The following is a 15,700-nucleotide window of genomic DNA, read 5'->3' on the forward strand; positions in this document are numbered from 1 at the left end:
TCCTCAGGACCCATGCAGATCTAGATTTGTCCTTCCAAAGTAAACATCGTTGGCCATGTTGAGGTCCTAGATGAGGTGCCTGGATTTCAAGATAATCTTGCCACTTGGCCAACGGGTGGTTGTGTGATGGTTCTACAATTTAGCTCCTTAGGTTCTACACTTCAAATCATGAAAGCTCATAACTCTCGTAATTAACTCTTACAACATTTTAGCCTGCCATGGTTAGTTACAATGGGCAAATATTAGAGCATGCAAGGTGCAAAAGAGCAAAGCTGCAACGATGAAGGCTTTATGTGTAAGTGCGGAACAGACACATCAGCAGCTGAGATGAATCGGCATAGATGAGCAGGCGGGGCCTATATTAGCTGCATGCATACGCTATCCAAAATCAGGGTGGAAAGCGATAAACCATGGAGAGGGGCTTTGGAGGCAAGAAGGGACTTCAGCTAGGAGATAGCACTTCATCATTGCTGTGTGAGCTACTATGCAACAAACCTTGAAACACTTGTGCATAGGCGCGTTATAAATGCCATATCATCTCATAACCAGCCACTAGGCGTTGGGTCACTGCCATCACTCTCCACCCAGTTGTGCTTTGTTTGTCACACACCAGTAATATCCCCACACAAGTAAACAAAGCAGAGAAAAATGCGCAGGACAAGGTGAGCAAATGTTGATGACAGATGTCACCAGGCTCCACCAGTCCCCCAACCAAGCATCAGAGGAAACAACCCGTGCCGCCACTCTCAGCACCAACTCCTGACAAATCAGTTTCACACAGCTGCCCACCACATAATCCATTCTTAAGGGGGTCAAGTAACTCTCCCACGTAAACCACATAGAGGATTCAGAATCCTCATTTGAGTTTATTTGGATCTCCTAATGTGCCTAGCACACATCACACATGCCTTCCTGCTTTGTGTTCCACTCCCTTCAGCATCACAGTCCACCTGACCCTTAGTCATACTTAGGCTGATGCAGAGCCAGACAGGCAAGTCAATTGATCCTTGCCAGGAGGGGGCTAGATCCATGGGTTTACAGACTCACATTGCTAGGAAGCAGTGTTGACAATTTGTGTGAGATGTGATTTGCACACATAGGGCCTCATTACGACCCAGGCGGTAAGTTACCGCCTGGGTCGTACCTTTACCACCATGGCGTAAACTACGTTTACGCCATGGTGGTTGGCGGACTTACCGCCCCATTCCGAGGTTGGCGGGGCGGTAAGTCCCCAATCCCCATTTACCCTTCCCCATTCCCATTTTTGCCCCATAGGCCATAATGGGAGTGGGGAAGGCGTTAATTACGCCACCGTAAATTACGGTGGCGTAATTAACATCAAGGTCCCTTAGCGCCATGGATTTTAACACCTGCTAAAAGCAGGTGTTAAAACCTCCATGGCGCTAAGGGACCTCGGAATCAGGCGGTAAGGGTCGGCGCTGTTTACGCCGCCGTAAACCCCTTACCGCCTGAGTCATAATGAGGCCCATAGACATGTGCACACACCTGCATACACAGACACGGTTCCATCTACTGACTAGAAGATGTATGATGGTCCAGATTTGGTTGCACAGTCTAATGAATATGTTGTAGTCCCAAATCTGTGTCTCCACTTTGGGTTGTGTAATGACAATTATGGCTTTCCTGTGACATGGAATGCCTGCATGATACTTCTTTCTGTCATGGAATGCCTTCTATGAGGGTATAAAAAATAAAATGACGGAGGTATTTCTGTTTTTAAAATGGGGCCTGCTAATCAGACTCCCCAGTTTTGTTACACCCCATGCCAAAATCATTCCGAGTCATGGGCCTCTACGGGGACCATCTTTTGACATCTCCAGCAACTGCTCTGCAGAGGCAGGAGGGCAGGTTCAAAATCTCCACCCCTGATTCTAAAAATAATAATGATGTACCCTAGTCAGTCTGTGGCATATTAAACTGTAAAATAATCCATGCATGGTTATGGCATGGTGGGGGCTGGGGTCACACCATTATACAGCCACAGGATTTGAATGTCATATTAGTGTCAGCTCTGTGAGCAGTGCTCACTTAATGACAGGTGTATATTAGCTGTTTGGCCTGTGTGTTTCCACAATAACCGTGTGAGAGCCTGCCCAGGAAGCTGCTCTTTTGAGCTCCCTGAGGAAGGTGACACCTTCCTTCAGGGAAGAGAAACTCTCCCCGGGAGGGCCCATGGGAAAGAGTTTTTAAAGGCAATCCTGACATAACAAATCCTCTCTCACAACAGGGTTCTGATTACAGGAGTCCTTTTGAAGTAGGCCGACATGGGAAGGGGTGGAATTAGAGTAGCCACAAGACGAGTTTAGGCCAAGAGTGGGGTTCAACCATCTTGGATTCTGCTAGTGCTCCCCCATAATTCCTGTCCCTCCATACTTCCTGCAGACAAACCTTGGTGGGTATGACATTAGCAGGCAAGGGACACTTGTAACAGCAGCCTGGATTGGACACCTAACAACAGCCTTGTTTTGGACTAAGCATTTTGCTTTTGTAATGGCAGGAAATCCTGTCTTTAGTTGATTCATCTTTGGACTCTCAGAAGTAGAAGAAGGATTCACTTGAACACTGTTGGCAATAGAGCCTATCCCAAAGCCCTCTACCATAGAGTTGAAGGCACTAAGGAAGAGGCAAGCTCTTGCTCCCTACACACCCAAAGGGCACATTTGTGGCGACAAGCTGGCTGTACCCGGCCTGCTGCAACTGAGACACTTCTACCTAGGATCCCGCTCACCGGGGGGTGGCAGGACCCTGCAAGTGAGCTCTACAGCTTCCTGTCTGAGAGGTGTGGAAAGAAAGGACTGGCGTGGCCTGGGAAGATCCTGTACCAACCACAAAGAAGTGAAGGTGCATCTCCAGATCCAATTATTTTGCTTCAAGCAATTTTCGAGCTGGTTCAATTCCTTTGAGGCAGTTTTAGAGCTACTTGTAACACTTGCCTCTTTCTTATCTGCTGCCGAGTTGTTGAGCTGCTGACTCGAATCATCACCGGCCTATGCTCCCACACCTTCAAACTATTAGTTGCCGAAAACATGGCACCTCGCAGTTGGACCTCCTAGAGCCAACTCGAACGATTAGAGCTGACGGGACCAATCGCTTGCCCTCACTTTGCCGATTGAGTCGCTCAACACTGTAGAGAACACACAGCATTGTTGGACCAGTTTGAGCTGACTTGACCTGTCTCAACACCTGCAGTCTACTGGTAAACAGCAATTCTGAAATGCATCAGTGTTGAAAAGTCCCAGTGAAAGCACCCAGAAGCCCATATCAATACTGTCCAGCCGCCAAGAAAAGTACTCAAAATTACTTAAAAAGGCTTTGTTCCCTTAGTGACTTTCATGCCCCCTTCTTTGCTTTTTAAAAGACATATCCTTGAACATTAACATTTGCTGCTCGAATCGTTTGCCTCCATCTCTGTTTTCACCCAGACTGCCCCTTTATTCTCAGAGTATTCATTCTCTGTGTTTCCTTTACTGGGGCGGATCTTCAGTATGTGTTATTCAGTTGTGTCTATTGTTAGTTTTTCTTAAAGTTCTGATTGTTCTAGAACCTTCGTGGCACATTCTTTTATTTTGGTACCACAGTACTATGGTCTGTGTTCCACCCAGCTCACGCCCGTCTGCCCTCTGCCCACAATACCACCGGAGGGAAATGATTGGGATCACTGCTCTTTTAGTTGTAGAGCGGGGCTTAGCGGGCAGTCTAGCCACTAATCCCTGTACTCCTGCAGAGCAGTCACCGTTTCGGCGCAATCTCTCAAGTTCTCTGTGCCGTGCCTTCATCATGCCAAAGATAGCTTCTTTCCTTGATGTGTATGATGACACTTTCCCAGGCAGATGTCCAGTTGTGCGTGCAGTGTCTTTTCACAGCTAATATGATTCGCATAATTGTTGCGGTTTTTTGCACATTCTATTGTGGCCCCACCTGATATTTTATAACCTCTTCTGTCCTAATGCCGAGGGCACAATAATCCCAGGGAAGAGACAAAGCAATGTTTCAGAGCGGGTTTTTTTTTTACTCCTAAATCACGTTTCCTATCAACAGTTTGCAACATTAACTGGGGTGTTGCTTTTTTTTTAGGTCGCAAATAATATTTATTTGTTAGCGAATAGCAGGTTTGCCTTTCAAACAAAACACATCTTGTAGAATGGGCTGGGAATGGGGCCCTTTGATATGTGGCATACCACAGTTCCTCAAGCAGGGCAGTCCTATAAAGGGATAGCGGGTAACATCTCACTTTTCCATAAGAGACATCCTGAGAAATAATGTGCACTGATCAGGCTGGGACTGGCCTATAGGGCAATAGGGCAATACCTGAACCAAAAACACAAAATTCTAGTGGGGGCTAGTTTTTTTGGTTAAAGTGGGCCACTTTTTTTGGCCCGTATGGTCCAATTTGATAAGTTACTTCACCATGCGGCTGGTAGTTTTGACGAGTGTTCTTGAAGAAGCACAATTTTCATCACATTTTAATCAAAAACCTTCCCTCTGGGTACTACTCAAACAGTCTGGCACAAAAGGAATGAATAGCCATTTGGCATTGTGGGCCACTTTTTCATTGGTGCCTGAGACAATTCTATGCCCCAGTCTGACTCTGGCACCCATTGCTCAGTGTGTTTTACCAACAGCCGTCAGGCGCTACCAGAGACTGTCCAAGAGAAGATGCTCCGCCATTTTTACAGCAGAAAAACCTGTGCGGCAACTCACAGTCAATGCCATCTGACGTTCCAGAACATCTCCTAATGGGAGGCCTCCGACACGTGTGCGATTCAACATAGGGCACTGGATAGGCAGATGGTGGGCACGCGCCATTCAACATAGGGAACTGGATAGGCAGATGGTGCGCGCACGCGATTCAACATAGGGCACTGGATAGGAGGATGGTGCGCACGCGTGATTCAACATAGGGCACTGGATAGGAGGATGGCACGCGCGCGCCAAATTATGACGAGTGTGTCTGAACCATTTCCCTTGCTGGCAGTGTTTTATCTATGAGAACCCTGCACTCAGGCAACCTATCACCAAAATACACTTTTTAATAAGCAGACAATTGCAGGGACCCAGGGAGAACGACGTGTGACAATCCTGCATGGTTAGTCGCCCATAATAATAGTGTATACGCCCACACAATTTCAGATATGAGAATACAGATTTACTTCAATAAATAAACTTTAAAAACAAAAATAAAAATATAGTTAAAAAATATTCTGGCTCTGCCGGAAACCCTGAAGATCCAGGAAGCAGGTGATATCCAGCCTCTGATATATCTGGAAGGTTCTTTGGGAGCTGTGGGAGCACAAAGGCTTGCTGTGTGGCTAGACCGGTGCCACACACATGGTCTCACAGGACACAAGGCTCTCTAATGGCTACTGCCCCTGGATGGCAGCGGCGGAATATTGTCACAATTTACCTGATTATTGGGCGACATTTTTTGCCTTTCTGATTACATATTTCTTTTTAACCCAGGGTCACAGTGCCTCAGGTAGCTGGGGATTGCAAATGATTGGTGAATATTGAAGCCCGGTAGGTGGCCCAGAAGTCAAGGGTCAAGTGCAGGATTTTCCCAGTACCTATAGAGAAGTAACCAGGGCGCAAAGCCATAGGGTAGTGAGCCCCAGTAGGCCTGATGCACCCCTCTTGCCACCCGCAATAATACTAATGTATTTCTTATGTAGCGTTACACACCCATGGGTCTCAGAGCGCTGAAATAACAGAACATCTACTATCCCACAGAGTGGTACTCAATTTATTGACCTCGGAAGGATGAAATCAGAGCTGACCCTGCCAGGAATCAAACCCACCAAAGCAGGCTGTGCACAGATATCAGGGGGAAGCGCTTACCTCATTGGGCTATCTCACCAGCTGTAGTGACCTGTAGCATGTCTTGTCTTTCATCCATATATAAGTGGTGTGAAAGGCTCATGACACAGTGGACCTCATTCCAAGTCCGGCGGTAACTGAGCCGGAAAAACCAGCAGGTTGCCGCCGGACTTGGAATGAATTACTGGCTACGGAATTGCCGGAATTACCGCCCCGGTGGTCCGGTAATTCCAGAGCCGGCATTCCATTACTCTCCATTGCCATGAAGTCCCATAGAACTCCATGGGAATGGGGGCCGTGGAAACACCGGCACCATGTGGTAATGGTGCCAGTATTTCCACGTCTGTCTGCGGCCGGTGGCGTTACGCCCGCCAGGTCAGACCTCAAGAAACTCAAGGACTACAACCAAAAGGGTAGCTAGCCCCGAGTCCCGACAGTCCCAACATTAGCGTAGCCCCGGACCTTTTACAGACCTAGCAACACCCCTGCTGACTGCCATTGGTCCAGGAGGGAGTCCTTCTCTCTGTGATTTGGAAGATAACCAATGGAGATCGGCTCTAGTTTCGAAGCCAAGAGTGAAAATTGGTTATTGCTTGGATAATAATCAGCCAATCCAGGAGGAATGATCTATTTTTAGAATGTAGTTAAAATATCAGTTTAAACTTGTTGATATGGCAGCAGGATCCTTTCACAGCTGCACAGTGTGTGTTGCACCGAGTGGATACGCTGAAAGAATGAGATATTATGTTGAAAGAATTAGATATTATGTTGAAAGAATGAGATATTATGCTGAAAGCAACTATGTGTCGTGTGTGGAAACTGGTTGGAAACCAAATGTCGGCAGTGTATTGAAGGACACAAGTTTAGCATCTGGCCAATAAATAAATTAATAAAACACAGCAATACAAAAATAACCAAAAGCAAAAATAACAAAAGTAAAATCACCAAACTGTGTTTTAGCCCAAAACCTCTACATTCAAAATAGACAAATTTAATAAAACCGACACTAAAAACAAGAAGAAGTATGGATTTTAAAAAGCTTTTGTAAGTGGCCCAAAAGGTTAAAAAAAACTAATAGAAAGTATGAAAAACCACCTGCATGCCATTTTTTAGTGTTATCTTGCTTAGCGGCAGCTTTTGTAGATATTGAATTTTACTCTAGAATGTCGCTCAGGTGAGGATGCAAGGAAGCGCCTGGTTGTGCCAAGTGCCAAGGACGAGTATTCTCGTCCTGTTTGCATAGAATTGCATGATAGCCTGGCACTTAAGGTGTTAAGAAAACCTTTGGCCCGTAAACCATCCTGGACACCCTAGTGCCGAGAACTAATCTTACGAGCAGAATTAAGAGGCGTGGTTAAGAAGTGGGGAGGAGGGGGGCTCAGTCACAGGCTAGTGAATGGAAAGCAGGGCAACGCGCAACGTGAGGGGCATACCTATTTTAGACAGCAGTCTTGTTTCGACAAATAGTACATCTCGAGATAATTGCTTTCAATATTTGGGTATCTAGACATTTTTTTGAAAACATAGTTTCAAATGACAAAAGTTTAGAAAAAAATGCATCGAAAAAATTATTTTTTGTAGGAAACGTTTTTTTTTTAACTAAAATGGGTGTTCAGGGGTAAAAAAACAGGGGTCGAAACTTTGACATTCGAAACTATGGCATTCGAAAATATCACTATAAGCCAATATTTGTTCATCAGCGATAGAAACATTTCCATTAACATATCGATTTCTGATATTAATACACTCTCACCTATTCTTTTGTATTGCCCTTATTACTGTATCGCAATGCTCTGCAAAGTCCTGCTCTTGGACTAGACCAGGGTTCTACAACCTTTGGCTCTCCGGATGTTATGGACTAGGACTCCCGCGATCACACACAATTGACTATGCTGCGTAAGGCTGATGGGAGTTGTAGTCCAAAATATCCGGAGAGCCAAAGACTGCAGACCCATGGACTAGAACATTCTACATAATGTACAATCGAAATGGCAGTGAAGTGCCATCGACCAAGCACTCTGTGATGCAGCAAAAAATCCCGGGGGTAAAAGAAGCAAACATATACGTGGCTGTCATCGGCGAAGAGGTGCTAGTGCGAGTCCCCAGAGTAGGAGATGATCCTGCCCAGGGACGATGTGTGGAGAGAGAACAGAAGAGGACAGACCTTTGAGGGGCCCCGGCTAGCAGAGGGGTCACAGGGCATGTTTCCAGAAGCTGGAAAAGGAACTACCAGTTAAGTAGGAGGCAAAGGCAGCGGCCTGGAGACTGAGGTGGGTGGGACTCAAGAAGAGTGAGGAGCTGTTACAGTATTGAAGGTTGAGGAGAGGTCAAGGAGAGTACGGACTTCACAACACAGCAACAACAAAACAAACCACACATAATCTCTCCCAACACCACATGGCGACTACCAATCTAAAAACACACCCACGCTTAGTGACCGGTCTCTCCGAACTGGAGCTACCAACAGCACATCACAGCTCTCTTGCCCTTTCTCCCGCTTGGTCCGACTAACATACCCGCCATCATCCTTGCATTGGGCCAAGAGACCACGCAGGTGACAACAGTGCACAGTATACGAACCTTTAACATGACATATGGTAGAGGATAAGAGGGAGTAGTGGGCCGTAGTGAGGAAGTAAGAAACACGGGTTAGCACTGTTCCTGTGGAATGATGGCTGCAGAACCCAGACCACAGTGTGGGGGGCAGTGTATCCATGAGGCTCCGAGTAAAGGGTGATTGCAGACAAAGACCACAAACTGTAAGAAGTGAGGGAAAAGGGCACAGGGCAGTAGTGAATGGGGTTGCTTAGGCCAGTGGTCTTTTTTTTTAAGGAAGGGTAAGGCAGTGGTCACTTTAATGCAAGTTGGGACGATCCCAGGACAAAAGCATAGGGCTCAAGAAATGGGTGTGCAGTCATAAAATCGAAAAATAAATGTCGAAAGTCACAAAAATCGAAAACATAATGCTGGAAAAAAAAAGTCGAATGATTTATTTTTTTATTTATATTTATTTGTTGGCTCTCGCATGTAAAAAAAAAGGTAAAAACCCATTTCGAATAAAAAACTTAATAAAAAATAAATTTGACTTTTTTTTCGACATTTATTTTTCGATTTTTTGACTTTTGACTTTTTTGTTTTCGATTTTATGACTATAAACCCAAGATATGGGGGGAGTTAGGTGGAGGTAAGGCATGCCGGCTAGTGCGAAGGGCTCTGCGGGAACAGAGGAAGATTAGGCAGACCGGAGGATGGGTACAGTACAACCGAAGTGGCAGTGGAAACATTGTGAGAATGCAGGAGATGAGAGTGGCCGAAGGGGCCGAGAAGGAGGATGGCAGAGAGAGAGGAAGGAGGCTAGTAAGGGTGACACAGAATGTAGATATTTTTATAGAGTCGTTGGCAGAGAGAGAGAGGGGGGCAGGCATGGGTATCAGGCAACTGGGGCAGGCATGGACTGGTGCGTCCTGGGTAAGTCGTGGTGGTGAGGGCATAGGGAATTGATGAGGGGTGTTGCAGTGGCATGACTTGGCAGCGTCGGAAGACGAGGAGCGCGTGAGGAGAGGTTCCTTGTTCTTGGCAAGGGAAGCCGGATAATGAGATTTGCGCCAGAAGCGTGAGTGGCGGGGAATGTTCATTGTCAGCTATTGGATGCCAGCTTAATTAGTTAGGTTCAAGTCAAATGGCACTGTTACAAAGTGATTATTATAATCTTTTGTCAGGTCATAAGAGGGTACTTTTTCATTATCTTGAGTTCACAATCTTTTTGAAATCCTTATATCTTTGCCTGTGAAATTCAGTCATTTTGTTGCCAGCACATGCACGCATATTTGTACTCATCGCCTTGGGTTGGCTAATTTGATGTGGAAGGATTATGTGGGTGGCACAGCTCCTAATGCGGCACGCTCCATTTTCCTCACACAGCACATTCTTTGCCGCCGGGGTTATTTTAAGACCACGGTTTCCGCTCATTTCAAGGATATTAGGTTTTTACTAGACAGAGATTATTTCCATGTCCATCTGACTATGGGCACCTACATGGTCAGACTGGCACATAACATTGTCTCGGGCACCAATGAAAAGGTGTCCCACAAGTGCAAATGGCAATTCAATCTTTTTGTGACAGATTGTTTGAATAGTACCCAAGGGTGAGTTTTTTGATAAAATGTGATGCAATTGTGCAATTCAAATTTTTTTATTCGGCAACACTGGTCAAAACTACTAGCCACACAGTGAAGTAACTCATCAAACTGGCCCATATTTCCAAAAAAGTGGCACACACCAGCATTTTGTGTTTTTTATTCGGGAAGTGCCCTATTCCCCACTAGGCCAGTCCGAGTCTGGGCGCTTACAATCACCAGTTGAGTTCCGCACTTGGTCTGGTTTCTGGTGTGGTTGAGAAAGACCAAATCAGCTTGAAAAATGGTTGGGTGTCAGCTAACCTGCACAGGTGGGTCAGGGCCTTTGTACAAGGGCCCTGTGGTGATTCCCTGGAGCCTCTTATAGCAGAAAACGAATGATCTAATGGCGATTGGGAGACAACAACACCAACTATATGGCAGTGCATAGTCCTATGGGCATCACGTTGCTTTATCGACAGTAATTACTTTGTGGTAATGTACTGCAAAGTAATTACTTCAAAATTACATGGAAAAATATGGCTATTTATGGGTTATGGGGTAAAAAGTGGGACTGTAGGGTTTTTGGTAGAGGCAGTAATGAAGGGGAAGGTGGGGGACATCTCGAAAATAAAAATAAAAAGCATTTTATCTAAATTTTAAAGCAATTGCTTCATAATAAATTACCACTAAGTCATTTCTGTCGATGAAATGATAGGGAACCGTCCCATGCAGTGTGATGGCTTTAGGACCATTCCGACCATAACTTTTATTTTTATTTCTATTTATTTATTTATTTCTTCCACGCCGGAGCCGGCAGGCATCAGGGCACGACATGTACATGCAGAATCACATTAGACACACAGGTCACAGGACAACAGTGGTCTATAGATTTTCATGCAGGCTTTGGATTAGATTAAGAGAGTTATCTGAACAAGTGGGTCTTGAGCATCCAACCAAACTTCTTGCTATTCACCGCTCAGAGAATCCGGAAAATTCAGCAATTATATAGAGCACGCATGATGCACACATTAGTGCACAATGTGGATCTCTGTGCCGTGTCTATGAATTCATATTCCGGGTCTGGACAAAAGTGACTCTCTGCCTGTCTGCCTTATCATCTTTCGAATGCTGAAGATACTAAATTAATTAAGGATCCAGGTATTAAAAGCTGCTGTTTTTTTGGAATGCTGAAAATCACCTGAACAATATTTCAAACTCAATTTCCATATGATAAGTGGAATAATGCCCAAACCATAAAATGCATGAAAAGCCATACATTAATCACAACTGGCTTGTGTAGGCTTTGTTGCTTTGCCAGGCTGCGTGGCTACCAAGTTTGACCGGTGATGTGCAATGGGCAGCATGGTTGACAGGGTGGGTTTGGCACGGCTCGAGGAAATCAAAGAGCAGTCAACATCCTCCAGGCAATGCCCCGAACCAACCTTTCATCACCAATACTAGAATGAGGGGAGTGACATCATGTTCAAGAGCAGCAAAAGGCGGGGCTTGGGGACTCCAAAGGCAAATGATCCGACTATACAGTGCCCATCTCCAACCAATGAGGCCTACCCCAACTCTGGCAGCAAATGCAATGGCCCATCGGTGCATAAATCACCTACCTTTTGTCCTTTGATTCCACTGCAATCACATTTATTTCCACCTCCGCATCCAGTGCACGCCTGCGAAGAAAAGAAAGACGGGATCGGGTTAGTCAACGTGTTTCATATTGTGAGGTAATCTCTAGAATGGCTTTCAACATCACTAAAAATCTTTTTCCATGAAACGATGCCTACATATGACGATAGCCGATAGATGAACAAAAGTAAAATGGAACTCGTGGTTGTGGGTAGCTCTGTCGCTGTAAAAACATTGGACAGTAACTTTGGCTCCTTTAGGTTAGGAGCTGACCTTATCGTTCCAGTTCCTAAACGTAAGATCTTGGGCGTAACTCTTGACCAGTCTCTAACCATGGGACCCCACGTCTGTAGCGTTGTCAACGCCTCAGCATATTATATCAAATTGCTTCATCATCTTAAACTGCTCATTACTCGGGCGAGTGCAGAGACAATCGCCAGAGCCATCATTGGCGCTAAAATGGATTATTGCGGGAGCTTATTGGCCGGTATTAGTAAATGTGATGTGATCAGGCTCCAGACCATCCAAATCCGGGTGGTAAGAGTAGTTCTGCGTCTCTCAAGAAGAGATCACGTAACGGGCGCCAGGCGGCCTCTCCACTGGTTGCCAATTGAAGCACATGTCACTTACAGGATTCTCACCATTACATTCAAGTGCAGGTAGGGACCATGCCAATGGAAGGGGGCTGAGGTCTAGCGGGCAGAACTTGCTTGCCCATCCCAGATGTAGAATGGCTAAAGCCGAGAAGGGAGCATTCCATTTGGTGGCTCCCAAACTTTGTAATCAATTACCTAAAAACTTAAGACTCCTGATCTCATTGTTGGCTTCTAAGAAAGAGTTAGAACCTCATCTGTTTGCCCAACCATCTAATTCCTTCCCTGTCCTCTTAGGCTCCTTTACTCACATATTGCTATGTGATAACTGTTATACGTAATGTGTCTGTTTAATTGTCTGCACCTTTCTGCCTGAGCCTTCACAGTGCGCTATACAAATGCCGTAATGTAAAGTAGCCAGAGCGGCCTGCAGTAGAGGTCCTAACTTTTCAATTCTTGAATTTCTTTAGTATTCAAAGATAATTGCCTATATTCTTCTTGTTGTATTGCTACGTGCTGTAGTCAATTGTAAATGCCAGCTGTTATGCACACTACACAATTCTAAGTCTGTCTCATTTGTGTAGTTTATGGAACTGAGATGAAGGGAGCGTACCAGATCTACTCACAGCGTGATGTAACTTGGCATGGAAATGTAGACAAAAAAGAAGGGGTCACAAGGGTCTCCCCTGTGGGTAGAAAAGAAATAGGGGGAGTTCGCCCAAAGGGGGCAGGGTACAACAAGGATAGCAGCCTAGAGGTACAGAGAGAAAGCAATGCCACAATAATGTGAGCCCAGTTCTGCAAGGAGAGAGGGAATTTTGCCCAGGGTGGAGATACTTTGGCAAAACATGACTGGAAGGCGCATCTATTGGCTGAGAAGAGATCTTGGTCCCAAAGTGAAGTAAGCAACCACGTGACTACTGGATGAAACTCCCCTCTTAGCTGGTAGCCATACCTTCCATGGTAATGTTCTTACAAAACGACCCTCCCCCTCTCTTGACCCGTATACATTTCTACGCAAATTCACGGCCCCTTGGTTAACAGGGACCACATTTCAATTAATCTCTGCCTGCAACCCCTCCAATCCCAAACTGCCACTCCCCATCGGCCCCTTGGCTAGTATGGATCACATTTCAATCCAGGTCTGCGTGCAGTACCTCCAATCCCAAACTGCCACTCCCCATCGGTCCCTTGCCTAGCATGGATCACATTTCAATCCAGGTCTACATGCAGTCCCTCAAATCCCAACTGCCACTCCCCATCGGCTCCTTGGCTAGCATGGATCACATTTCAATCCAGGTCTACATGCAGTCCCTCCAATCCCAACTGCCACTCTCCATCGGCCCCTTGGCTAGCATGGATCACATTTCAATCCAGGTCTGCATGAGTCCCTCCAATCCCAACTGCCACTCCCCATCGGCCCCTTGGCTAGCATGGATCACATTTCAATCCAGGTCGGCGTGCAGTCCCTCCAATCCCAAACTGCCACTCCCCATCAGCCCCTTGGCTAGCATGGATCACATTTCAGCCCAGGTCTACATGCAGCCCCTCCAATCCCAAACTGCCAATCCTCTTTCTTTCTGACCCTTTCTCACTTCCCATGAACCTCGCATTTGTGTATCCATTTACTCCTCCCACTTTCTAGACACTACCCCTCATTATACGGTCTGACGTTAAAATGTCACGCTTTGGAGCTAAGCACTACACTCAAGAAAATACATGTGTTCTACTTTCTTTTTAAAGCTGCACTGACCTGCAATATGACCCCTTTGCTCTTGTTAGACCCATGTGCAGACCTCGAAGATTACATCTGAAATGTATTTGCCTTTTCAACTATCATGGCAGATCTGAAATAAGGACAATGGGCCTCATTACGAGTGTGGCGGCCCCGACATACGTTTTCCGGTAAGCTTACCAACACCCATAAGCCTATTTCCAGGCTCCCTCAGTAAGAGGTCGTCGCGACCTGCCCTGCCCGGCGCAACTGCCCCGGTAGGCAGAGTTGTGACGGAAGCACTGGCACCATTAGCAACAGTGCCAGTGCTTCCGTCTCCACACTCCCGTGGAGTTCTATGGGACTCAATGGGAATGGGAACTTACCAAATCGAACGCCAGCCCTCCCATGCCGCCGGGACTTCGTAATGGCTTGGTGGCACCGGGAAGTCAGGTGCCGAAAAAGGTGTTTCGGGGTCGGTGGCAACTCACCGGTAGCACCGGTGGGTTACCACCAACCTCATAATGAGGCCCAATGTTTTCTCACTGATTCTGTACCATGTTTGTATTACTCACTTGTGTCAGGAGTTCCTCCACCTGCAGTAGCTATCCCTGTACCTTGAACCAACCAATCCAGATCAATATATGCCACACTATTAGTTATTTTATATAGCCTTATAAAAACCTAATAGCAGCCGAATCCAAGGTTAGCTAAATGTTCTCCAGAAGAGTCAATGTTTTGCTTAAACCAATGGTTCAGAGGGATGGGCATATGTATTGTACTAATACTTGAATAGCTAATGATTAGAAAGTTTGCAAAGGTAGCGGGCGCCCCTCTCTCGACAGAACAAGGCCTGATAACCTGTTCAGTGGTTATTAACCACTTGAGAGTTCGCAGCCACTGCTTTTACTCACTGTGCCTTTCACAGATGGGAAATATCCATTTGCACATCAGTCTTTGTCCTGCCCAGGGGCAGTCCAGCACCGAAATGCAATGGCAATTCCGACCTGAACGAGAGTACCACCAGCAACCCCATACACGTGTTTCACCCTTGTTGGGGATCATCAGTGAGGTGAAGCTGATGCCTCTCTAAGCACAGTGAGAGGGAGACCACGTCTGGTTGCCCCCAGGAGACCTAGGGTTACCAATCCCAGGTTCCTTGAAATTTAGTTTGCAAAGGTAGCGGGCGCCCCTCTCTCGACAGAACAAGGCCTGATAACCTGTTCAGTGGTTATTAACCACTTGAGAGTTCGCAGCCACTGCTTTTACTCACTGTGCCTTTCACAGATGGGAAATATCCATTTGCACATCAGTCTTTGTCCTGCCCAGGGGCAGTCCAGCACCGAAATGCAATGGCAATTCCGACCTGAACGAGAGTACCACCAGCAACCCCATACACGTGTTTCACCCTTGTTGGGGATCATCAGTGAGGTGAAGCTGATGCCTCTCTAAGCACAGTGAGAGGGAGACCACGTCTGGTTGCCCCCAGGAGACCTAGGGTTACCAATCCCAGGTTCCTTGAAATTTAGTTTGCAAAGGTAGCGGGCGCCCCTCTCTCGACAGAACAAGGCCTGATAACCTGTTCAGTGGTTATTAACCACTTGAGAGTTCGCAGCCACTGCTTTTACTCACTGTGCCTTTCACAGATGGGAAATATCCATTTGCACATCAGTCTTTGTCCTGCCCAGGGGCAGTCCAGCACCGAAATGCAATGGCAATTCCGACCTGAACGAGAGTACCACCAGCAACCCCATACACGTGTTTCACCCTTGTTGGGGATCATCAGTGAGGTGAAGCTGATGCCT

The 15,700-nt window shown here is 46.3% G+C and overlaps 1 protein-coding gene across 1 annotated transcript in view; it reads right to left on the reverse strand.

Moving 5' to 3' along the window:
* Positions 1-15,700, reverse strand: part of COL4A1 (collagen type IV alpha 1 chain) — a 470,976-nt gene that overhangs the window by 287,927 nt on the left and 167,349 nt on the right. Inside the window, exon 2 of the mRNA XM_069636741.1 lies at positions 11,573-11,632. Coding sequence (XP_069492842.1) covers positions 11,573-11,632 — 60 coding nt within the window. The remainder of the gene's footprint in view (positions 1-11,572; positions 11,633-15,700) is intronic.

The sequence above is a fragment of the Ambystoma mexicanum genome, chromosome 7p, assembly GCF_040938575.1.
Source record: "Ambystoma mexicanum isolate Mex_15411 chromosome 7p, UKY_AmexF1_1, whole genome shotgun sequence".
Lineage (NCBI taxonomy): Eukaryota > Metazoa > Chordata > Amphibia > Caudata > Ambystomatidae > Ambystoma > Ambystoma mexicanum.